Source organism: Danio rerio, chromosome 23, assembly GCF_049306965.1.
Source record: "Danio rerio strain Tuebingen ecotype United States chromosome 23, GRCz12tu, whole genome shotgun sequence".
NCBI classification, from domain to species: Eukaryota; Metazoa; Chordata; class Actinopteri; order Cypriniformes; family Danionidae; genus Danio; species Danio rerio.
The window spans coordinates 30,625,446-30,652,199 of NC_133198.1; the positions used below are offsets into that span (position 1 = coordinate 30,625,446).

At 35.3% G+C, this 26,754-nt stretch overlaps 1 protein-coding gene across 3 annotated transcripts; it reads left to right on the top strand.

Moving 5' to 3' along the window:
- The first annotated feature begins 66 nt into the window (after window positions 1-66).
- Window positions 67-25,805, top strand: lmbr1l (limb development membrane protein 1-like). 3 transcript variants are annotated; one of them, XR_012398222.1, is made up of 17 exons: window positions 67-431; window positions 10,335-10,419; window positions 12,859-12,892; window positions 15,073-15,212; window positions 16,236-16,339; window positions 16,435-16,558; window positions 16,670-16,738; window positions 16,890-16,954; window positions 18,630-18,702; window positions 18,865-18,948; window positions 19,027-19,103; window positions 19,188-19,265; window positions 19,698-19,862; window positions 20,031-20,097; window positions 20,454-20,615; window positions 23,155-25,487; window positions 25,576-25,805. XR_012398222.1 is itself a non-coding variant. In NM_198874.1 (16 exon segments), coding segments are annotated over 16 exon segments (1,476 nt in total). In that variant the 5' UTR covers window positions 110-368; the 3' UTR covers window positions 23,241-23,865.
- The last annotated feature ends 949 nt before the right edge of the window (window positions 25,806-26,754 follow it).

Below are 26,754 nucleotides of genomic sequence, written 5' to 3' on the forward strand. Positions count from 1 at the left end.
ATATGTGCACTTCTGATCGAGGTGTCATGAGTCCGCCTCTTCCTCCGCCCACAGTCCAGCCCCTCCAGTAGATGGAGTTTGAGTTTGAGAGCGAGTGTGTGATTCATTTGAGCATCTGTGAACACGCTGGCTCGCGGAGTTAACGACGTTTATAATTTGCTTGTTAGCATGTAATCATTATTAAGCATTTACTCAACTCAATATAGAAAAAAAAAACTCGACTATCTCGCTGACTTCAGTTGGAGCTCCCGCAATGAGGTGAAACGCTTAGGTTCGCTTTAACGCGAGGCAACTTTCCACGTAGGCTAGATTGTCTTTTCAGAGATTCAAATGTTTTACAACTTATAACCAAGACATGGTTTCAAAGCATGGAAACAGAAGACGTGACGGTTAGAGAGCAAATATTCCACGACCGAGTCCGAGAAACCATTGTAAGTTTTTTTTTCTCTCTCTGCAGCTTTTGTTTGCATAGTATCATGAAGTAGCGTTTGCAGTGTAACAATTTAACTGTGCCCTTGTGTTTGTCCTAATGGAATTCAATAGCAATTGATTGGTTATGTGGTTGTGGGGAGGTATCACTGGAAATGTAAATCTGTGCACAAGGACTTTATGTTCTCTCATAAATTCGTGATTTCACTAAGTGTTTGTCTTCAAAGAAGACGTTTTGTAAAGTAATATATACTCATAGGCCTCCATTTACTTTACTCAAAACTAATGTATAGTGATTCCGAGCTGTGAAATTTAACAACGATCATCACATTGACCAGTGTAAAAAGTCTTTTTTAAATAGAAAAAGAGATGAGACTTTTCAGCTTTGTGTTTTTCTGAGTTCTTTTAGGAAAATAAGATATACTTTTGGCATAATTAGTATTTTATTTTTTACACATAATGGAAGTAACTGAACTTCAGACCCGGGGAACCTTAGGAAGACACTTGGAGTTAACCTTTACTCCTTCACAATGATGTGTCTCACTCAGCATTTTACTGCAACATGTTTGGTGCATACTTTAAAACCTACTAATCTGTAAGATCATGTAATTCAATTGTAAAAAATAAAAAGAAGTATCTCCTAAAAATACAGATTAAATCAAGCATTTATATCTAAATGTAAAGCAGGAGGTTAGAATTATAGTCTTGAATTGCAAACGCCTTTGCTTTTCTTTGCCAACAAATGATGATCTTTTACATCTGTTTTCAGATTAAAATGTTGCACTCTTGTTTTTGTCTGTGATGCACAGCTTTGGCTAATCCTCCTAGAACATGTGAAATGCTTCCCTTAGTGAAATGCACAGATGGGTCACACTAGATAATGTAAATCAGACCTATTGTCCCCCTTCAGGCTGTGGGCACCTCTGAGCTCATGCTGACATGCTTATTGATCTCTGCGGCTGATGCTTATCTGGGATTTAATGTTTAAATCAGTGGTTTTCAACTGGTGGCTCGTGACCTAAAAATGTGTTGGTGGTAGTGTGGTCTGATATAGGATCACAGATTACAGGAAAAAAACTTGTGTTGATTGCTAATTAGCAAAAGATGAATTGAAACTAAGCACACTGTATATTTGTTGTTATGGGAACAAAATATCATATTTGAAAAGGGTGGAGAAACTGCTTCACATAGCTTTTGTTCTTGAATTTGAATACTGCGTAAAAGCAGATTGGCTTCTATGTCACTCTGTAGTATGACTAATACCAACCGAATATTTGGCTCAGTGATTCCTCACTGTGATATGCTGATAATTGCTTCTGCTCTTGTTTATGCATTTAGATTACCATTTCAGCATGTGTGGTTTCACTAAACTTCTATTTTATTTTTAGTTGTGCCAATAAAGTGTTTTACAAATGTGTTTTAGTTGTAATTAATGTAAAATCTGTATTCTAAAACATTCAGAATCGCTGATTTCATCGAATCTGTCTATGAGTTTATTGTTTGTTCTTTCTATAGTTCATTTTTCAGGTCTTCATGGTGTGATTTGTTCATTGGCTTGTTCTTTTATCTATTTTTTTAAACTATTGCTGTATCAATCATGTGTTGTCACTTTAGAAGATAAAGGTTTACAATATTGCAGTGAAATGAAATGTCTTCAGGCCTTCAAATGACAGGTTTTCTATTAAATATCAGCTCAAAATTCTTGACATTCCACAGTAATGCGTTTCTGTATTCCAATGACATTTTTGAGGAATGCACTAATGTAACAACTTACATTCTAAATTTATGTAATTTGATTACAGTTACTAAAGTCAGTGTAATTGCTTTACTTGGCCTATAAATATAGTTTTTAGAAGAAAAAAATGCTGCTTTTAACTCTTGTTAAAATCTGGCTGCAACATCAGTTAATAAGCATGCGCTTTTAAATTGCTGGAGAACGTGAACTGAACTGAAATGGCTGCTGAGGAGAGTGGCTGCTGCTTCAAGTGGAAATGCAGACATTACTTTGATTTCATTGAACGTAAAAACTAAAATATTGCTGTAAAATGCAGTCTAAAGAGCGTTCAACTGCTCTCACTTTAACCAGCAACTTTTTCAAGCACTTGAAACGACTACTCGTCACCAAGGAGGAGACCAGTGCCCCAAAACACAGTGGCCCAACATTTAGGTAGACCAAGTACCTCAGACGAACACTGCAGTACATTTTCATACTTTCAGGTTTGGAACAAGGTGAATGATAAGAGAATTATGTTTTGAGCGAACTTCTTAAGTTTTTTGAGTTTGTCAAACTGCTGTGATCAACCCATTGTAATGCTTTTTAAGTGAATATTAAATCACTGAAAGAGCTGCAGTTTATTTAGTATTTTATAGGTATATTTTGTGTTTTAAAAGTAACTTCAAAGTAAAGTAATTGGTAATCTGATTACTTTTTACATGAAGTAATTGGTAATGTAATCAGATTACAATTTTCCAGTAGTAATTATTAATTTCTAATCTATACATTTTTAAAATTAACTTACTCAACTCTGCAGGCGACATATACTAAGCTGAAAATCTATTCTAGGTTTTTTGTGCAAAAGGTTTTTTGATACAATAAGATCTCTTTTTTTTAATTTAGTTATACATTTAATAATCAGACAAGCAATGCACCAATAACTATTTTTGTTTGTTCTGTTGTTTTTTCTGTTATTTTTGTCATCTTTGTTATATCATTCAATTGTTTTAAGTTGATTTTGAAGGTATATTATTCCAAGACAACAAATATGGAAATTTATGAAACAGGGTCATCTAGGTAGTACTTCGAGTTATCTTGACCACCCATGGATAACATGGATATTTATATGCTTGTCTTTCACATTGCTGTTTTTGACTGTTTGGCACCATTTTGTGAATTATTTGAATAATATGTAGCTTATGCTCCAATCAGCCGTTTTCGTTTCTTTCTGCTTTGCGTTTTATTACATTTTATTTATTAATTATGGCTCACAGCAATGTTTTGTCTTAATTTGTATATTTTGTGGTAAGAAATGCTGAAAAGCCTGACAAGCTTATCAGCAGTCCGATGCGTTAATGCCTTATTTCTAATGCCTTAAATCTATTTGATTAGTTTTATCTATTTTCATATAATTTGTTTTCTTCATTCAATCGGTCATTGTATCGTTCTTCTCCTCTATATACTGCATTGTAGTAGAATTAATCTTTCAATGTGTCATTCTTTCTGTCTGCCGTTATATTGTTTTTTTATTTTATTTATTTTTTTACATTTCCCACATTTCCACTTGTCAACTAATACACAATTTATGACATTGTCACAGCTTTGTACTTGGATGCTCTTAGACAACCTGGTAGAGGAAGTAGCTGATTTGGCATGATTCCCTCTCTGTAGTTGAGCAAGGAATGTTTGTGTGTATTAATATTCGAATCTGAACATGTTTCTTAGTCTTCATCAATACAGGGCTTTGTACCCACATCTAACAGTGATCAATAGTGTAAACTAAAAAGGGTCCAGTTTGAGTTTTTCATCTGATACTTCGTTTTAATCCTCACTAATAGGGTGTTTAGGTCATCTGAAGAAACTGACCTGTAGTACATCATCTGTAATTAAAGGGCCTCATCACATGATCTTGTAATGTCACTTTGTAATTAATTTGAAGTACATTAGTTAAAATCCTTGACTTGTTTGATGACGTGCTTATTTATGCATTTATGACATATGTATTTTATGATTCATAACGCAGTAAAAAACGTGGAAAAAATTATTTAGGGGTCGGAATTAAATAAAAAAATAAAAAAAACTAACTGGTCCAATTTGCCCTTAACAGCTTTAATCAAATCAATTATTAGTATTTTTGTCTTGCATCCGGCCTTCTCCTAATCTATTCTAGCACACCACAAGTGTTGTTTTCTCATTGTGCCAACTTCTGGTCCCTCTAAAGCTGACTGTTTTGCTAAATAGACTGTTTCACTTCAAGACATGACTTGTGTATTGCTCCAGCCAGGTCTTGTTGTGAAGTGAGTATTAGCCAGAGCAGATGAATGAGCCTAAAGATTCAGAGGGCTTGAGCACATGCAGGGTTTAACCAGCCAGATTGGTCAGCAAATACTGGTCAGCTATGGGATGATCTGGTTTCTGATTGAAATTATGATGAAGCTCGCATTACATGGCAGTAATAATGATGACCCATTTCAATAGAGAGGTTTGATTACATGGCCACCATTATTAAAGTAAACTTAGTTTCTTATTTTGAGGTTAACTGCCTTCAACAGACTGGTCTAGGACTGGTTATTGTTGTCTGTCCATTTGCTTGTTTGAAAGGATTTAAAGGGATTGAACACCAACAATGACATTTCTGTGGTCATGCTGCTCCACACCTGTGTGACATGACGTTTTTTTTTTTGACGTTTGAAAAACAAAAGAAGATATTTTCACGTCAGTAGAGGCTAATGTCGTTTTAGAATTGACAAAAAAGCCTGAGGTAATTCTTCAGGCTTTCTTTGACTGGCATTACAATGAGGCCGGACATGTCATTTCATGTTGTATATTATTGACTGTGCTCTGTTAAGCAAACTGTTAACTCTTTGGTTCAGTGTAGGGCTGCACGTTATTGGAAAAATCAGACATTGCGATAATTTATTTTTCTGCGATTAAATATTGCGATATGGGATATTGTCATAAGATAACTTGAATAGCACTTTTTGGTGGTTTCCTATAGAGTCAGTATTCAGGTACTGAAACTGAACAATCACAGTGCAAAAAATGATTTTCTTCTCTTGTTTCTAGTCCAAATGTCAAAAAATTAAGTAAAAATATTGTTATGTTTTCAACTTATCTTACCTTTTCAAGTTTTAACTTGAAAAAACAAAACAATTTGTCAGTGAGGCAAGTAAAATAATCTTGTTTTTGTTTTACAGTAGACATTTAGACTTGAAACAAGACAAAATGCTAAGTAAGAAAACTTTTTTTTACATAAATCAGACAAATTCTATATAAAAACAGTAATTAAATACAAATCTGCAGCTCCTGGTCAACCAAAATTCAGACTAAACATTGCATATCTTTGCAATGTGACTATTGCAGATGAATACAAAGAGATGTCGATCCAGAAACGATATATTGTGCAGCCCTAGTTCAGCGCATGCTGTTTTAGCCAAAAGAAAACAGACAAATGCTTAGCAAACAGATGAGTGTGAACTCATTTCAAAGCTCCAGTGACATGGATCCCCCCCCCCCCACACACACACATCTATTATTTTTACTGCTGTTTGCACTTTGAAGACAATCCCAGCTTCCTTTCCCCTCCCTCATCACTCTTCCTCTGACTGTCATTCTTCCTCTCTTTTATGGCACATATGGTTACTTTTCCCCCATCAGTTCAGTCAATATCGATAAAAAAACTGATAAGGAATATATATCTTATTAATTGTTTTGGAGTATGTGGATTTAATAATATCTTAAATTAGATTAAGGGTTAATTAGAATTACTGCCATGCAGACAAATCTCAGTGTAACTGTCTTGCACACTAGGAGCTGTCCTTTTTGTTAAAAAAAATTGGTGTATGAATGTGTGCATTTTAAGTTTTCTACAGTTGAATGACAATTAAGAAGGTGAAAATTAAGTGTGGCATTAACATAAGGTTAATTGTGAAAGACTCATCTAAAATCCTCCAAATTATTTGACATGCCTTTTCTCTTTGGCAAAATTGCATGCTTCATTAATGAATCAAAATAATTATCATTTTTATCTTTTCTGATCTGGTCAAATGTTATTTATTAGCACTATTATTCTTGTTGGCTCTTTACAATTATTATGAATTATTACTATTGTTAATATTCATTTGTTGATTAATTAGTCCCTTTATTAATTAGGGGTCCCCACAGTGAAACAAATTGCCAACTTATTCATCTAGTTTTAAATAGCGGATGACCTTCCAGCTGCAGCCCAGTAATGGGAAACATCCATGAACACTCATTCACACACATACACTTCGGCCAGTTTAGTTTCTTCAATTCACCTATAGCGCACGTCTTTATACTGTGCGGGAAACTGGAGCACCCGGAGGACACTCATGCCAACAAGGGGAGAACATGCAAACTCCACAAAAATATGCCAACTGATCCAGCTGGAACTTGAACCAGCTACCTTCTTGCTGTAAGACGACCACTGAGCCACCATCGCCCCTGTTGTAATTATTATAAATATTATTTTTAACATCTATAATTTATTAAATGCATTATCTATATTATTTATAATACTATAAATAGTAGTTGTAAACATTTTAGTTATAACTAGTGTTGTCATACGTAAATCCTGCTACTTTGTTGTAGATGTTATTTGCATATTTATGATTATTAATTTTATTTTAATATAGTTCATTAATTATATTGATGTATTAATTAAAGTCAAGAATATTAATTACATCAATTTAAATATGACTACCTAAGTACTGTAAATCTCTCTCTATATATTTCATTGTGTATCTTTACTATAATCACTCGCCTAATCTCAGTTGTGACTGGTTTAACTCTTCATTTGTATTTGAGCTGTAATCTTCACTCGCCATCTGTCGCTGCTACTGTACCTTCATTCTGGAAACTGTAATGTGGGTGTTCATTCATTACATATTCAAGACTTCTAAGGACAGCTGGCTAAGATTATTTAGTTTTTTCTTTCACTATTTGCTTTTATATACTAAGACACAGAATGCAATATGTTAATCGTAAATATGAAATGTATTATTATGAAATCTTTGACCAGGACTGTCGTGTCACCATTCTGTGTGCTATCATTAAGTACCAAATGTCCTTGATTAGGAGCTCTTGTGTCACACAGCCATAAAGGCAATCTGCACTGCGCACAGCAGCGTGTATCAGTGATAACCGAGCTGTGTTGGAGTGTGCTTCATGACCTCTGCTCCGGTACAGGTTTCCCTTTTTAACATGTCCTTGATAACCTAAATTGGCAACGCATCTAAACAGCGCATTTGCACAGCATGTCTTGTAGCTGCCTGTTCACGGTTGTGTTGCTCATATTTACTCCATGACTCATACTGCAGATCTCTGACAGAATGTATTTCATCTCTGACACTCTGCAAAGTGACAGTAACGCCCAGTATTCTGTGAATGATTGTGATTTATTCATTGTGGAACATTGAAGAAAAGCTTTTGAAGAATGTTCCTGCTGAAATATCATCTTACATATGAGATTTGGGTGGAGACCATGGGTAGGGATTTTAAAGTATCTAAAAGCATTGTAAGGAAGGGGTGGGTGTTTCTATTGTAAAGTGTTTGTATAATAAAAAAGGAATTTTAGTTTAATTTGCCATATTGAAATCTGCATAAGCTAACACTTTTTAGAGTATTTATTTAATTATTATTATAATATCCCTTTTGTACTTTATGGTACCGATACTTTATGGACCGATAAATGGAGTTATATCGAATTGCGATAAAAATTGTGTCAATAACAGTGATAAGCTCGGGACGTTTTTACTCTATATTGATCTAAGAGCCAAGCACACAGCTGAAATTGCAAAAATGTCACGGTCACCAGCGATGTAGCTTGTGCAGATCACTAACAGACTACAAATCTGCTGGTATATAAACTACAAGTTCCAGTCATGCAACACACCCACACACGCCTGCTCCAAGTCTCTATTGATTACACTCCCACAGCTGATGCTGCTCATAGACTGATTACACACACACACACATATATATGGCTCACTTTGACACTCTTGTTATACTGTTTGTGAACATTATAACACGTTTTACTTGCTTTGCCGTGTTTTTGACCCCCGCCTTGTTTGTTTACGTTGTCTGCTTTCTGCCTATACTGACCATTTGCCTGCTTATTGACCACAACTCTGGATTGCCTGTATACATCTGTTTGCTCCTGTGTTGAATATATAAAGCATCATCTGCAAAGGTTCAAAGTGCAAAATAAGTGGAGATTTTGTGTTTTGAAAGAAAAAGATTATTTTAAATTTGCACAATTTTGCAAAAGGCCAGTCTATTGTTTTCAATGGCTTTCACAACAAACAATGTGTGCTTTGACCTGCAGACAGTATAACACCTAGGGGAGTTTGGTTAATGTCAGGTTTAGAAGATGTTGTTATCTGTGCTACAAAAGCAAACCCACTTTACAGCACTTCCATAGGACGAAGAGGACACTAGTTTGAACTGATGCAGTAAATTCGTTAGTGCTGTTTAAAAAGTGCCAAGGAGATAAAATTCAAATTTGGAAATTGGCAATAGATTTCAATTATCGCTGTAAACTCAAGACTAAGCACAACAATCCAGGCCATCTGACCAATCAGATTAGACATTCAGGAGTTGCATCTACCTAGTCACTTGCAGTTCCTTTTACTTTTTTGATCAAATTGCTATTAAATCTTGAAAAGAGCAGGTTTAAATGCGTATTTGAGACAGAATTTGACCACTTAAGGAAGTGGCCTAGGAGGAATTCCAGATGAAACTGGACAGGTCTAAATGCATCTGCTTGTTGAGACCACAAATTTATATTTTCCTTCTCCAAAATGTAAACAAAATAAATGTGAGGCAGGCTATATTACATAGTCTGATTTAACAGCACAAATGCAATGCAATGCCACAGATGACAGTGGCACAGTGTTCCGTTTTTTTTTTAATTATTATTTTTATATGTATATTTTAAACACAAATTAATGTAAAACCATTAGAGTGTTGAATAGTGTCTTGCTCATATGGCAAAAATAGATTGTCTCATTTACCCTATATTGACAGTAATTGTTGAGTCTGGTGTTGTTAAACTGGAACATAAGTAAAGAACAAGGCCTTCTTAAAAAAATCATTTGTATGCCGAATGAGATGTATAGTTTGTTTCTGTAACTGCTTAAGAAGCTTAAGTTGATGTAGCCCAGATAAATTTGTATATAGCATGGGATTTAAAGAGTACATCTATATCCACTTATGTGGCCAAATGTAAACTAAGCCGTTTTCACAAATCAGATAATTTTCCAATCAGATCCTTGAATTAACTGGTTCACACAGTGACTGTTAACATGGACATCAGTAATTAAATTATTTGTTTTAATCTGAATAAAAGAATAATCTGGTTAAGGTGTTTACATGATTTGCTTTTTGAACGTTCCTTTCATGATCCCGTTTTACATGTTATAGCAGATGATTCAATTAACGTCATTGTGTCACCACGCTATCCATGTTTCCTCCGGAGTTTCGTTTAATTTCGGGTCTTTCATTTTTAATTTGTCAACTTTAACTTCAGTCTGGCAGTTTCACTTTCATTCAGGAACATTTCATGCATGCCCCCGTGACAAACAAAATATTGCATGCAAGTATGAACTGCTGGAAGAGTGTTGTTTTAATGGGATTTGATATTGCACGCCATAAGGAAAAACCTCCGCATTTCGCTATGCTGTGGTCCTTTACAGACTTGGTGGGTGCAGAGAATTGTGTCAAACAGCCGTATATGTATACACTATCCTGTCACAAATGCATCACAGTAATAGTTGGATTGCGGTCTTTACTTGTCTGTACTGCACTTCAATAATGTGACTAAAATCAGCATACTCTAGTCTTTATTCAATTTCTGTTTAGTTTCATTATGACCTTAATTGGATTAAGTTAGTCAAAAATCACTGTTAACATGGTAGACTCTTAACCAGAGTATTGTCTTAATCATACTAAAATCGGATTATTGGTGTCCATGTAAACAGAGAGAAGGGAGATGCTGCTGCACTGTATTATGAGGAAAAGTCCTACTGTATAAAAACTTTAAATCTAAAATGCAAACCTTTTAAAATAAAAAAGGAGCGTTTCAAATGATTAGCTACATGTTATAACCACATGTTGTCTGTTAATCCTGTTTTCCGATTACATTGATGTTCTTCTCTTTTGTGTCTTTCAGATTTGCGTGCTGCTTTTCATTTGCCTGTACATCTTGTCTCACTTCATTCTGACTCACTTTAAGAAGAGTGCTGAGTTTGTCACTGGTAAGTTTACCATCGTCCATCAACAGTTGTTTGGCTTCGTGTTATGCAGCTCTTCAAAACACACCTGTGATTTCACTACAGCTGCACAGAATTTATACACCCTGACTATTTGTTGGTCAGTTTGACCTGACACGGGTCATGCTCCTGCGCTTTCTAAAAATGCTTCGTTCAGCTGCCAAATATGCAGCCGAGGGTTAATATTACTGTTGTTGATGAGTAGTGTTAGTTGTTTTTAATTTTTGTTTAATGTTAATTTTTGTTTTTTTGAAAGAGTCAATGGTTATGACTGCAGCTGACAGTGCTTATGTAACATTGAGGGAGGGCTGCAGTGTGGATGAGGAATGTTCCCGTGAGATAAACATAGGCCCCCTGCCCGAACATTGCCTGAGGTTTCATAAGAGAGAACTACCTCATGTTTTGGTCTACACCCCGTAATTGAGCTCTCCGCTCTCTCACAGTTCTGCTGTACCTGCTGTCAGTGGAAAATCTGGCCAATGTGATTTATTTTTCCCTCCTTTTTTTGGCATGTGACATCTTAAAAAAACAGCAGGCTTGTTTAGACTGCGCTGAAAAAAAAATGATTCATTGGATTTACTTAATTTAAGGTTACTTAGAATTTGTAGCAAATGATTGATATGGGCTAAATTTAAACAAACACGTTAAGTTTAACATAACTAAATTTAATTTGTTTGTTTAAATTCAGCCCATATAAATAGTTTGCAACCAGTTACCTTTTAAAAAATGTTGTAAATTCAATGAATCATATTTTTTCAGTGTGCTGAAAGATTGTTGAGGAGCTAATGGGAACGTTGATGAAGCACAACTACTGTGTTCAGGGTTTCACTAAAACGTGTTAATTCTCTCTTTCACAATTTAAGACCTTAAAGGGAAAGTTCAACCAATAATAATAAAATAATACAAACCAAATTCTCATCATTTACTCACCCTAAAGTTTTTTTTTTTTGTTGTTGTTGTTGAACACAAAAGAAGATATTTTAATGGTTGCTGATAACAGTTTGGGACAAGAGAAGGATGAGTAAATGATGGGAGAGTTTGTATTTTTGTGTGAACTGCCCCTTTAAAAAGGCCATAAATCAGAGCACAATGTCTTAAATTTCTGAAGTCATGGCATAAAATGTATAACCTCAATTCAATGTTTGTTTCCCAATATGCACTGTAAAAAAATGCATGATTCCACACAATTTCTTTATGTTGTCCCATAACACACAATGATTAAGTTTGTAAGTACTTCATTGTTTTTGCAAATTTAAGTTGATTGAACATAAAACAATTAAGTTAATCCCCCCCAGAAGGCCACTTTTGTTGGATCTTTACATTTGGCTTTGAACTTAAGACAGAAATACTGCAAAAACAAAGTGAAAAGAGAATATTGAGTGAAAGTTATTTCCAAATTTTAGTATTTGATGAGAAATGAAGTGCCAGTACAACTCGTTGTGCATTTACATTTAAAGAGCATTGATATAATGCGCTCTCAATGGTTAATTTATTTTTTTGCAGATAATTTAGAGTGAATTATATTACTATTAATTTAAATAAGAGTATACAATTAATTTCTTTGTGTGTTATTTTTGTTGATTAATTTCTTATTGCCATTTTACTCTGACCTACATAAAGTTAAAGAGACACAGGGGAAATTGGTTTACACTTAAAGCTGGGTCCCTGTGAGCACAGCTGTTGCTCCGGTCATCACAACCTTTAATAAACATCCATGTAGCACGTTTACATGATCAAAAATTCTAAATCAGTGCGGGGGAACATTCTGTGTTGGACTGACTTAAGAAACATTGCGTAACTAACATCCAGCCAAACCACCACCGTTATGAATATGATACATATTGTAATTGGTAGCACAAACAGAATCATTACACCAAGACTTTTTTCTTTTATGTCAACAAGGCTTTGTTGTTGCCTAGATGTGCAGTAGTCCTGTAGGGTTGCAGCTGTTTCTATAGCTGCATATTGGTTGTTTATTGGATATGTGCAGAAAACCTGTTTTGCATTAAGTTTGGAGCATTCCCAGGAAATGTCACACATTTCTACCCTGCAGCTCTGTCACACAGGGCATGTTTTGCTCTTCTCACTTGAGAATATTTGAGGCTTATTTTACAGTTTCTCTGCCTCATGTTCTCAATACATTTCTATTAGTGTCAGAAAATCCTCTTCAAAAAGATAGTGTTGTCCTTTGTGCAAAAACAAACCAGTGATTAAAAAATGTTTAAATACATTCTGCTAGAAAACATATGTTTACGTCACAGAACTGCTTCCAAGTGAATCCAGGTCACTGTGAATGCTTGTTTTTTTGTTTGTTTTAGTTTCAAGGCTGAACTGTGAGTCTAGACATGATAATGTCTACATCAGAATAGTGTTATTATGCAACTCGTATAATATAACTCATTGGTTTTTCTTTTTCACTCACAGATGACATTGAGGATGCCACTGTCAACAAAATTGCGTAAGTTGTCTTTACCTAAAATCAGTGTTTACTAGGGCTGCACAATATATTGTTTCAGCATCGATATTGCAATGATCGCAGGATTTGCAATGTTGAGTTTGTATCCTTTGCATGTGTTTTTGATGCATGTGATTCTATCATGATTTTAAAAACAGTTAGGTATAATAAATTGTACCATTTGTTACCTTAACTACGATTATTTTATTGAATTATTTTTATTTTTATCATTCAATTGCTGTACTTCAATACTTTTAGACTAGGGATGTGATAACACTTTATTTTAATTGTATCTTTTGATTATATTTATAGATGCTATGCATGAAAATACTTAAATACAACACATGAAAATACAGAAATGCATTGCAAATAGCACAGACCACAACGAAAACATGTCGGGGGACCTTAAGAAGTTTATAGATTGTTGATTAGATTTTATGGGCATGCAAATAGTAAATATTAATTCATCAATCTCTGACTAAACACGTGCATGAAAATACTCACAACACATGCGAATACAGAAATGAACGACAAATGGCACAGACGACAACTAAAATCTGTTGGGGACCCCAAACATTTTATAGATTGTTTATAAGATTTTATAGATGCTGTACCACTGCAGAATCATCCCAATCTAACACTTTAGGTTCTTTCCAAATAGAGATATTAATTCATTTGGTGAAATTGTATTCGTATCACAAATTATATCACAAAATAAATCATGAAATAAAAAATTGCAATGTTGAATTTTTCCAATAATGTGCAGCTCTAGTTTTCACCTTACTCTACATCAAAATTGTTGAAGTTGGCTTTTGGTCCACTTCTAAACCAACTCTGTGGTTTGAAATAAATGTGAACTTAACACAGACCAAAGAACTGTTTACAAACCAAGAATGTGACATAATGTCAAGTTGAGACGATCAAGCAGATAGAGTGCTTTTAATTATTTTTTGTTATAGTTGCATTAATGCACTTTAGTTTAAAGGGATAGTTCACCCAAAAATGAAAATACTGCAATCACATAAGATCAGAAGTTTCTGTCATAAAAACTTTTTTTTATTTTTATTATTATTTAGGCATGGGCAGGTATAAGATTCTGACAATATGATAACACTGTGAAATCGTGATATTTTTATCCAGGATCACCGTATTATGATTACTGCTCTAAAATAAGTTATTTTAAAATGTCTGGATAAAAAAAAAAACTTTTCCCACAATGAACACAATACATTATATATTAAGAAACGTTTAAAAAATATTTAGGACCAGTAGCTTTTGATGTAGAGGTTTCTTTTCTGCTGGAGACACTGTTGCCCTAAAAAACTAAATAAAATAGTACTGAAAAACATGTTTAAAAAAACAACTTACTCATACCTTAGGGACGTAGAAACTTTGGTTTTAAAACCTTGACTTTCCAAACCATGGTAAACCTTAAAACCGGTTATTGTCCCATGTCCAGCGGCAGACTAGCCATGTGGAGCACCGAGACATTTCCCGGTGGCCTGACGGTCAATCTAGCCTGCCACCGTGACTCTAGCCTGGTGCGCACCCCCATAACCCCATTCACATAACCCCCACCCCCCTCAGTCTTCATTTACCGTCTCTGCTCTCCTAGTCAGACCATGCCTATTTCGATTCGGTTTGAGCGATGTAAATATGATAAAGCAAAGCTAAAAGTATAAATTTAATTAAATAATATTTATATGGATCAAACCATAAGAGCTAAGACAACTAAACAACAAATATGCACATCCTAAATCAAGGTAGCAACATATCATGGATAAAACACATCTTTTCAAGTATAACTTTTGGCAAGATCAATCTGGCTTCATTCTGGTGTTTAACATTCCTTTTTTTCTCTCTAATAAATTCCAGATGCATAAAATCAGCTCCCACCCTACTCTAGCACTTGACTATCTCATTCCACTCACAAACATGTCCCATTACAGCAGTCAAATGGTGCATTTCACACTAAAACTGAACCGCTTAGGACACCCAACTGCTTACTATCAAGTGTTTTTTTATTAGTCTGCCCTGAATGTTTGTAATTGGACAGTTTGCCCTTTGCTCTCCAGCGTGGCGTTTAACAACTCCCTCCCTTCACAGCTGGCACTCTGTCAAAGTAAAAGGCTGCAAAAACACCTCTTCACCCTTTCTTTGTCTGTTTTTTCCTCTCTCCGCAGGCTTTGGCTGTGCACATTCACACTCTCAGTGGCCGTGTGTGCAGTTCTCCTGCTGCCCATCTCCATCCTGTCCAATGAAGTCCTGCTCACATTCCCTCACAGTTACTACATGCAGTGGCTCAATGGCTCGCTCATCCGTGGTAAATGCACACATGTGCAAATGAACAATTAACATGTGGATTTGTGACTGTGACAGAGAGGTTTTCAATGAGAGTCAATAGAGTTGTCTGTCTGATCAATTAAATCTTTGTGAGGTACTCGAGCAGTATTTTGTTGCCTAATCTGTACAGAAATTTTTATGTGTTTTTCCCCACAAGGACTTAGTGTGGGATCACATTGTGCGATCACATGTTAGGCATGGCAGAAAGTCTGGCAAAAGTGTATAAAATGCTGTAAATCCAAGACACAGATTTAATACTTTGGTATTTTTGCTGGCATATGATTTTCACAATTATTTACACAGGACACAAACACCAGGCCATGTAAGCTGTTATTATACCAGATCACAAGAGAATTAGCCAGGAAATCTCAGACCTGAGAAATAAACAGAACAAAAGCTTAAAGGAACCTGCGATACATGGTCGCCCCCTTGTGGTTCATGAGTTGTATATGTTTGTTGAATTTCAACAATTTTCCTGGTATTTCCATTGATTACACAATACATGAAATTTTCAATTATAGAATATTAATATGGTGAAATATATTATTACAGTTTAAAATACCAGTTTTTCTATTTACATTTTAAAATACATTTTATGCCTGGGATTTCAAACCTAAATTTATTACCAGCATTTATTCAAGTCTTCAGTGTCACATAATCCTTCAGAAATCAATTCCTTTTTAATTATACATTATATTTTTGTAGAAAGCACAAAATGATTCTTTGTTGCTTAAACTCAAACCACAATTAGGAGAGTTTTTTTTTTGTTGTAATTTTTGTAATTTTGTGCTCTGAGTTGATATCTTAAATGTGAACACTTCTCTGTTATCATGCAGGTTTAATACATTGGTTTTTACATTCATTTGCTTCAATTATGTTTAGAAATGTGTTGAAAAAAAATCTTCTCTAAAAAAATAAACAGGGGGGCTAATAATTCTGACTTCATCTGTATGTGTAACATAAGCTTTCGTTTACTCATTCATGCCGTGCCTGTGTGTTTTAGGCTTGTGGAACCTAGTCTTCTTATTCTCCAATCTCTCCCTGGTGTTCCTCATGCCATTTGCCTACTTTTTTACTGAATCAGAAGGATTTGCTGGGTCCAAAAAGGTAAAGTTTTTATCCTTATTTTATTTTATCTCTATGCAATCGGAATTCAATTAGTGTTTGATGTGAATTTGATTTGTGTGATTTTTTTCTGAAAGGGTGTGATGGCACGGGTGTATGAGACTGCTGTGATGCTGCTGCTTCTTAGTCTGTTGGTGCTCGGCATTGTGTGGGTGGCATCAGCCCTTCTCCATCATAACACAGCCCGAGAGAGTCTTTACGGTGAGGGCTGCAATGAAATGTTAGATACTCATGTATATCCTGACAAGTTTAAGATAAATCTACAGGTTTAGTAACAGACTGCTGCTTTCCTGTTTTTTTTTTTTTTTTCAGACCTGTGGGAATATTATCTGCCCTATCTTTATTCTGGAATCTCCCTTTTTGGAGTTCTTCTGCTCTTGTGTAAGTGTGTATTTGTTCGTATGTTGGTCTTGGATTGTAGTTTTTAACTCATTTGACGTTTAATGTTCAGTCTGGTGTTTTATTGCATTTGACTTCCTGTTTATGTTGATTTGTTGCATCTCATCTCCTTTTTTGTTTTGTTTTGTAACAGTGTGCACACCCTTTGGGCTATCACGCATGTTTAGTGTCACTGGGAGCTTATTGGTCAAACCTCGGGTAGGTGGATACTTGTCAAAACTAAGGAATTGCTTCACAATCAAAGAGGCCTCTATGTTCCTTAAACTTTTTCTCCTAAAATGAGTGTTTCCCTTTCATGGCAGTTAATATACGTTATTTTTATTGCTTTTAATATGAAATAAGTAAACATTAATATAGGAGTCTGAGAAAAATGCTCATGTTAGAAGAGATTTTCAGATGGCACTGAGAGGTCTTAGCATCTGAACTCTTCATATATGTTGTATGTATATGTTGGATGTGTATGTTTTTGGCAATATGGGTCAAAATAATAAATTTTTATTGTGTCATGATTCAATATATTAATATGTATAGGACATATTACACAGATATTTTGTAAATTTCCTACTGTAAATATATCGAAACGTTTGTTTAGTAATGTGCATTGCTAAGCAATTCATTTAGATAACTTTAACCCTTTAAAATTTTGGATTGCATTTCTTAACTCCTAATGTCACTAGTTAACACACTCAATGCATTATTTTTTCAACACATGCCATAATTTTTTAAAATATCAACCTCTACCAAATGGTTGACATAAAAGTACCAAAATTAATACATATACTATAAAAAATCTGAAAATATTAAATGTAAGAATTTAAAAATACTTTTATTGTTTCAGACAAATGTGATACAAACTGTGCTAGTTACCAAATACCAATCAAATTACACCCACCCCATCCCGACAGAGCCATAAACATATATATACACATGCAAAAAAAAAAACTAAAATGATAATAAAAATTATAATAAAAAGAAAAAAAACATTAAGGCAATGACAGTTCAGCACACATATATATTTTAAAGAAAGTGAAAAATATATTAAAGTTAGTCATAAGAAACACAGTGCACATTAACAAAGTCGCATTGTTTGGGTTTACTAAACGATCAGTCCATTCTTATCTAAATAGTCCCAAATCTTGTAAAATATGTGCATTTTTTTGTTTGATTGAGTTAGTCAGTCTTTCCATTGCTATACAAAAGACATTTCCTTAATCCAGAGTGAAAACTAAACATTTCTGAATACTTAATCATCTTGTTTTTTTGTTTTGTTTTTTGTTTTGTACAATAACACCAAAATCGGTGTGGTAGTGCAACAGGACAATGCTGTGTAGTGTAAACCATTTATTAAAACAGTCATTCTTTAAATGATCTTAACAGTCATTATTTAAAGCAGTCAAAATATGTTTTATATATATATTTTGAACCCTCAAATTTCAGATTTTCAAATAGTTGCATCTCGGATAAATATTGCTCTTTCGTAACAAACCATACATCAATGGGAATCTTATTTGTTAACAAAATTTCACATACAGGAGGACTGGTCCAGGGACACATATTGTAATGGAAATACTTTTTTTTGTAATGACAGATGCATATTTAGCATCATTATAACAGTCTTGCATGTCACACAACCCTTCAGAAATGAAATTAATATGCTTATTTGCTCACAAAGAATGATTTGAAATGCTTATTTTTTTGTGTGAACTGCGGTTCATAGTTTGGTTTTAGGATTATTGATCAAAATAAAGTTGAAAGTATTTTTTTATTATTTTGATGCACATTTGTTGTATAAAAGCGTTAATGTTTTTTTTTTTAATCAAAAAAATCTGTTTAAAGATAAGAAGTGAGGTTAAGTTTAGTGTTTGTTTTTCAGTTGTTGGAGAACTTGGAAGAGACCATGAACTGTGCAGTGTTTGAAGAGGCCTCTCTGTCCAGGAAGTTAAAAAGTGAGTGTCAGGATATGAGACAATCATGCTTGCTGCATTTAAGGAAGTGGCCCCCCATTATAGGGATTCATAGCTGTCATTTTCCAATTAATTTTTACCAACAAACTTGCTAATACATGGGTTCCTAAACTCTAATACACTCTCTCTATCACACACCCCCAGGTACCAACACCTGCTGGATCAGTGCGCATTTAGAGGCCCTCAACAAAGAGTTTTTGAGTGTCCAATCCAAGCGCATTACTTTGGGTACGAGCATGCCTGTCAAACACATCTGTGTAACTATCTGGAAACTTTCTCTTCATCCTTTTTATTCCTCAATTCTAGAGCTGCGGAAAAGAGCATCTCCTTGGCAGAGAAACCTAGTATACCCAGTGGCCATGCTGCTGCTTTTAGCTTTAACTGTAAGTACAAAACCTGCTGAGTACAAAAATATACTGTCTGCAGTAAAACAGTTGCTCTAAATGAGGGAAAATGGTCTTTCTTAGGCGGTGAGTGTGCTGATGGTGTGTTTCCATGTGCTCGAACTGCTCTTCGATGAATCTGCTATGCCTAGAGGGATGGAGGTACGTGATTTGATTTATATTATTATTACATAGCATTCCTACATTGACCTGTAAACTCATGTCCAAACATTTGATTATAACTATATTCAGGATTTTTTAATCCTCCGTTTTTCTTCTGATCATGTTGCTCTTTTGCAGTAATATTTGATCATAATTTCAGTCACACTTTATTTTAAGGTACAATTCACGCTATTGATAAACTATTAACTAAGACTTTTAGCCCAACCAAGTACTAATATTTGCTGCTTATTAATAGCTTAGTAGTAGTTGGGTTTTAGGCATTGGGTACAATTAGGGATGTATAATAGAATCATACTTAATAGCTACTAATAAAGAGCCAATATTTTATTAAGCCAGTGGTTAATAGTGGGAATTGGTGCTTAAACTAAAGTGTTACCAAAAAATCATAACGGCCGATTTCCTCTGTCATAGGACCCTCATTTAGGCCTTGCCTCCTTCTCAATGCTGGGTTCTCTGGGAGCTGCGGTGCAGGTTGTCATCATTCTGTATCTCATGGTGTCTTCAGTCGTGGGCTTCTACAGTTCTCCACTCTTCACCGGTTTACTGCCACGTGCACAGGACACAACCCTCACACAGGTACAGATCTATCAAATCAATCTGAAAACTGCTGTTTAGACCGCTGGGTTTCTCATCTTCACATGCTACATTACATAGACAACTTGTTTTATTTTTTTACTGTTTAGCACTGGTCTATGCTCTGTTTTAATGTACTATTGAAATAAATAAATGTTTATGTCTCCACAGATAATCGGGAACTGTGTTTCACTTTTAATACTCAGTTCTGCACTGCCTGTTTTCTCTCGCACATTGGGTAAGTCCATTTTTGGTCTTTGTTAAAAAGCTTTTAGAAAGGAAATGTATGTGTTTGTAATAATAGCCTGATTTGTTTGATTTAAAGATTTTATACCAAAAATTACATATACCAAAAATTAGTAATTACTGTACTTATTTTAGGGGAAATTTTTGCTCAGCATACAGCATTCTTATTGCTGGTTGAAAGTGTTTTACATGTGTGTTTTTTTGTTTTTGTTTTTTTTTTTTACAAATATCTTTACATGACTATTTTAATTATGTTGTCTGTCCACAAGGGGGCACTAGTTAGTAATAGGTACCACTGTTAATGATAATTTTAAAACCACTTCTCTTTTAAAATGTAATGACATGTAGGAATCACAAAGTTTGACCTGCTTGGAGATTTTGGGCGGCATGACTGGCTTGGCAGTTTCCACATTGTGTTCCTGTACAATATGCTTTTTGCTGGACTCACATCTGCCTGCCTCATCAACACAGTCACATGGGCCTTGCAAAGAGAGCTCATCCGTGCCTTTGGTAAGCTGCTTATTTTTTATTATCATTATTGTTCATGTGTTTCATGTACATAATGAATTAATTTCGAATTTCTACATAATAAATTCATTCAAATCTATGTAGTCATGCAGATTTGTGTTTGTGTGTGTTTAACTTTTCGGTCACACCTTATTTTGATGATCCATTTGTTGAATTTAAGTTACATTGCATCTACATGTCAGCTAATTCTCATTAGATTATAAGTAGACTGTTAGGTTAGGGCTAGGTGTTAAGTGGTAGTGTAAGTTGACATGTACTTGCAAAGTTTCTTATAGTCAGTGAAATGTGTTGAAGGAGCAGTATCAGCAGATATTAAGCAGACAGTCTACTAATACACAAGTGGACCATCAAAATAAAGTGTTACCAACTTTTCCATAGCTCTATGTACACAGAAAGAGGTTCACAGATATAATGTATACATGATGCATGTAGATATATTGATTATATGCAAAAATATACACATTTATATACAATTAAAATACATGTATAAAATACAGATCTTTATTTATTCATTTTAACCAGTGGCATATAAATAGATTTAAATATACATATTTTTTATTCTTAACAATAGTGTAAAATATTAATATATAAATGTTAACAAAATGTATGATGCCCTTTAATTTTGTTTAGGCCAGTTTCATTAGTTTGTCTTTTTTAATGTTTTCGTTTAACCACAATTCAAAAACAATTTTTTGTTTTTTCACAAATTTTTTATTCATTATTACGTTTTTTTCTGTTTTGAAGGTGTTGCATGTAAGTTTTTAAGTCTCCCAAAGCATAAAAATACCATAATATGTTTGCAGATATTTAAGAAACATGCCAAGTAAACATGCAAATTTTGCAAAACAATACTGAAGTCTGATATGCTGCTTTAAAAATGTGTTTTATGTGCCGAAAGGATGTCTATGTTTTGGTTCTTTTAACCTGCCCACTGCCACTTTAGCCAATTATACTTCTGCACCCTGGGTTGCCTTAATGCAAAACCACATATTTCATTTATTCATTTGCTTGCTCGCTCATTCATTCATTCATTCAAAAAGGCTCTCAAAGCATGTGTTCGTGACCAAAATGCGACCTCTGGTGGACAGTAGCAGACTCCGAAATGAGACGAAGATTCAAAGTTCCTTGCGAGGTGGTTATTTATTAGCAAATAATATAAATATTATAAGCGTAAACATTAGGTGTGCAGGTTGTTACCCTGTGTCCTAACACTACGATAAGTAATGAGATTTGAAGTGATAAGCAATTGGGGTGTTTGAAACGCAACAGATGAAACGCAACAGATATTTATAATCACTTTTTTATCAATTTTGTAAGGTTTATAATCTAATAAACACATATTAAACCTCTTCAACATTATTACATTTACATTCTGAATCACTGATATGTGTTGGCTTGCATTATTTCACACTTCTAAAGTTCAGTTTTTAAACAGTTTATTTTATTTTCAAGATCGGAGGTAAACCATTTGCTGCTGCTTTCAGTTGTATGACAATAAATGTCATGTAAAATGGTGTTCAAACTCACATTATTAGCATTTAACACTAAATCAAGCACATGATGTGTACCTGAGGTGATCATCGTCAGTTTTCTGTTGTTCACCTTTGAGAAATAAAAGCCGTTTCTAATATATCAATTCCAGGTGTTGGTTAGAACAAAAACTCCTTTTATCATTTTTACTTTAGAGCAGAACTTAAGCCAGACTCACTCCTCAATCTGGCAATCTGCGCTTGCATTTGTGTTGATCCAGGAATGTAATACCTAGTTCAACCACTAGGTGTCAAATTTACATACTGCACCTTTAAGTAATTTCAGTGACCACTGCAGTTTTTCTTTCTTTAGTTGAACACTACCAACAATTTTCTCCACATCTGTATATACATCAAATTTGTATATTTGTGTGTGAGTGTGTGTTTATGTACATTCACAGTAATACTTAATTTAATGTCTTACAGATATACTATTTTTTCAACATTACAACCCAAGCTATACCAAACCCAGAACATTCCTTTTGTATTGGTCAATTCTAACATTTATCTGAAGGAAAGCATGTGATTAGAAAGATTTGTGCTTGTACGCATTGTATCTAGAAAGGACAGGCGTGTGCGCTGTGCCATTTGCCAGTGTTTGTAGTGGGTCTGTGGGTGAGGTTTTTCTCGCACAGGCCATGTTTCTCTATGGGTAGGTCTCTTTCCTCAGATAGAAAAAGCACAATTCTCTCAGGAAAGCGAGAGGGGACAGAAGGGGAGAAGGGGGTTCCTTGGGGACCTCAGGGCGTCAAACTCCTCCTGGAAGACACACACCCATCGCCCTCCGCCAAACACAAACAGCACTCTCTAACCCACACACACTCGCTCGCACAGACCATCTTCAGATAGCATGTTTTTTTTCTGTGGCTTTTGTTCTGTGATTGATTGGTTTGGTTTCAACTCAAACATGGCCTGCCAAAATTACCCTTTCTGCCTGTTAGAGCAAGGTTATCCCTCTAATGTTGTTTACTCTACTCTTTCCTTTTCTCCAGGTCTCCACAGACTCCCTCTGACTGTGTCTCGTTCAACAATCCCTCTCAAACTTCTCCTAGCCAACGGCCTCTCAAAGATTCATTGAAAAGCTAATATTATTGGCTAGCAATGCCCTTTTCTGTCTGGAGAAGGGTCAGGATCCCAGTCTGGGGCCTACTATTGGACCAGAGCATTCATTATTGGTAAATGCTCACCAAAGCTGTTTACAAAGGTTACCTGACTGATTTATATTGATGGATTCTGAAGCGACAGTTTTATACGTTGTTTACTGCGATAATATTTATTCATATTACTGCTTTTTTAATACAAAAAGGGATGTCAAATCACTGGACGCCTCAAACAACCACCTTATAAAAAAAATGAACAATGGTTTCAGAGGACTTTGACATGCGTCCAGACAGGAGAGCTATTTTAGAGGATGACATCACAGCCATGAGCGCGTTTCCTTTTCCTGGTGGTGGAATGAGAGTGTTGAGTTCTGTCCTGGTGGCCCCCCTACGCTTTCCCCTGGTATACCACTATTTTTAGTGTCATCTAACAAACCCTATGCTGTGGGTGCTCATTGCACTGGCAGAGGAAGTCCAGTCTGGCTGGCTTCTAACTGAAGAACCTGACAAAAGGGATGAAAGTGATGTTGGAGACAAATAGTTCAACATAACTTTTTTATATAAAGTTAGGTTGTAAAATGTATGTTTAAAAAAAAAAAAAAAGTCTGACAATGATTTCAAGGTTTAGGCCAAGAAAACTGTGAATGTGTTTCGGGATTTTTGTTCCCATTTTTAGTTTTTTCATATGTGACTCTTTAATGTGCAATATTATATTGTGAACGTTTTATGTACAGTTATGCAAATCTGACTTGACTGCCTTCCAAAACTGGACCCTGCAGCCTTCCAGATCTAGTATCTAGATCATAGGTCTTAAATTGGATTCCTGGAGGGCCACAGCTCTGCACAGTTTTATTCCATGAATCAAACACGGCTGATCCAACTAATGAAGATGTTCATGACTCCTTTGAACACCTCAATTAGTTGGATCGGCTGTGTTTGATTAGGGTTGGAGCAAAACTGTGCAGAGCTACGGCCCTCCAGGAATCAAGTTTGAGACTTACGATCTAGATCAGGGGTCACCAATCTCGGTCCTGGAGGGCCGGTGTCCCTGCAGGGTTTAGCTCCAACTTGCCTCAGCACACCAGCCTGGATGTTTCAAGTATACCTAGTAAGAACTTGATTAGCTCATTTAGGTGTGTTTGATTAGGGTTGGAGCTAAAATCTGCAGGACACCGGCCCTCCAGGAATAAGTTTGGTGACCCCTGATCTAGATGAAGCAATAAGGTCAAAGATTGGTTATTTCATAAGTTTTTAGGTTGAACTCTGTGAATAGACAATCAACGCACATGATAATTTCCTGTTTCATAGAGACCACAGGAGCTGTAATTGATAAATGTGGATTTTTTTAAAAATCGGAGGTCACTCTTTATTTTGATGGTCCATTTGTTGAATATAAGTTACATTGTATCTACATGCCAATTAATTCTCATTAGATTATAAGTAGACTGTTGGGTTGATGTTAGGGTTAGGGTTGAGTTAGTGTAAGTTGACATGTACTTGCAAAGTTGTCTGTTGAAGGAGCAGTATCAACAGATATTAGGCAGACAGTCTACTAATATTCCAATGGATCATCAAAATAAAGTGTTACCAAATCTGATAACCGCTCATTTTATATCAGGGGTGTCTAAACTCAGTTCTTGAGGGCCATTGTCCTGCAGATTTTAGCTCCAACTTGCCTCAACACACCTGCACATGTTTCTAGAAAGCCTAGTAAGAGCTTGATTAGCTAGCCCAGGTGTGTCTGATTAAGGTTGGTACTAAACTTTCCAGGACACCGGCCCTCCAGAGCTGAGTTTGGACACCCCTGTTTTATATGGTGCAGTATTTATGATGTACTTCTATTTTTTTTTATGATGATGATAACACTGTTTATTCTTTTGTATGATTCCGTTATTTATACATTTTAGGTGTATGTCCTACATGTGGTGGCCAGTAGAGGACAGTGTGCCACAAATCCATCAATACAAAGGTTATTGCTCAACCATATTTTCATAATATTATCGCTGCTTCAGTCATAGATATATTTTTCCTCACTGTTATCTAGCTTAAAGTCAAATGTGGATGTAATTCATTGCTTAAAATGTGAAAATTATGCCCACATGTTGTTCCAAACCTGTACGATTTCCTCATGTGTAGGCTAATACAAAGGAAGAAAGTCTGAGGAATGTTTTATATGCTTTGGGGTCCGAACTAGCGTTCATAAAGGTTTGGTACAACATGAGACTGTGTCTTTTTCCATTCTTACAAAATTCATTTGCATTTTGCATTTGCAATTCAGCTCTGAAAAATTGATGAATGATTATACCATATTAGTGCATAATGTATGGATGTTTTTGTACTACATTGTTAATGGAAAACTCTTTTGGGGAACAAAGAAAATAGCAAACAACTAATGTTTAGAAAACGAAATTAACATTTTAATTGTTTGTTTAAAACCTGTATTCCTTAAAGCAAAGATAGCGACTCTGTGACAAACTGTTCTTCCTCACTTCCTTTATATGAGGTGAAAAGGACAATAAAAGTGTTTACACTTGTTTTTCCAACCAGTGTGTCGTTTGTGATTCATTTAAACCCCATTTTTGGTCCTGGATCTGCTAAGGACCTTTCCGTGGAGGTCAGCACACATTTCTTGGTGTCTGAGCACCTGACCGCTGCTTTAATGGTGCCGTGGTGGTTATGTTTAGCTCTGGTGTTGTTAGTGTGCTAGTCTGTGTCCATACATCTTCCCCCAGCTGTCCCCTCCGCCTGTAGCTGTCCGGCTTTAATCAGGGTCTTTATTTTGCCCCGGGTCTGTCAGCAAGCCCATAGACGCCGCTGCTGACCCGTCCTGTGCTTTCCCTTCACGGATGCCCCTGGCAGATAAAAGACCTTCATCATCTGGAGACTGCAAGCTTCTCGCTTTCTCTCTTTCACCCCCTCCCACCTCTGTATCGTCCATCCTTTTTCCTTGTTGAGTGTTCATTTCCCTTTCCTTTTTTCATTTCTCCTAAAGCAGAAAAAGAAATCCCGGCTTCTGATTATGGTTTGTCTGTCTTGATTTTTTTGTTTTTTCTTTGTTGAATGTCCTGACAGACCTAAATTAAAGGATTTGTTTATCCTTGAATTTCCTTTGCTAAAACAGCAGAGTTTAACGATATTTAGACAGCAGGTTTGTTTAGCTTGATTAGTGAAGTAAATGTTGAAATAACATAAAATTATATATAAAAAAATTATAATTGTTATAAAATTATTTTTGAATGAATGTCTTGAATGTTATATGCACAAGCAACTGTTTTCTTTATTTTTCCCCATGTATTCATATCACTTAAGCATTAATCTTTTTAGAGCATACTGTTCTTCCTTTCATACTTTCATCTTTTTAACTTGAGTGTTGGAGGTTTATGTTACCTGCATGAAGTAAGTTATCTAATATAAACCCATCCAAGTAACCTATTTTGCTCATGAGTTTTATTGTAGATAATGTATGCAAAATTACAATTTTACACGACCCGC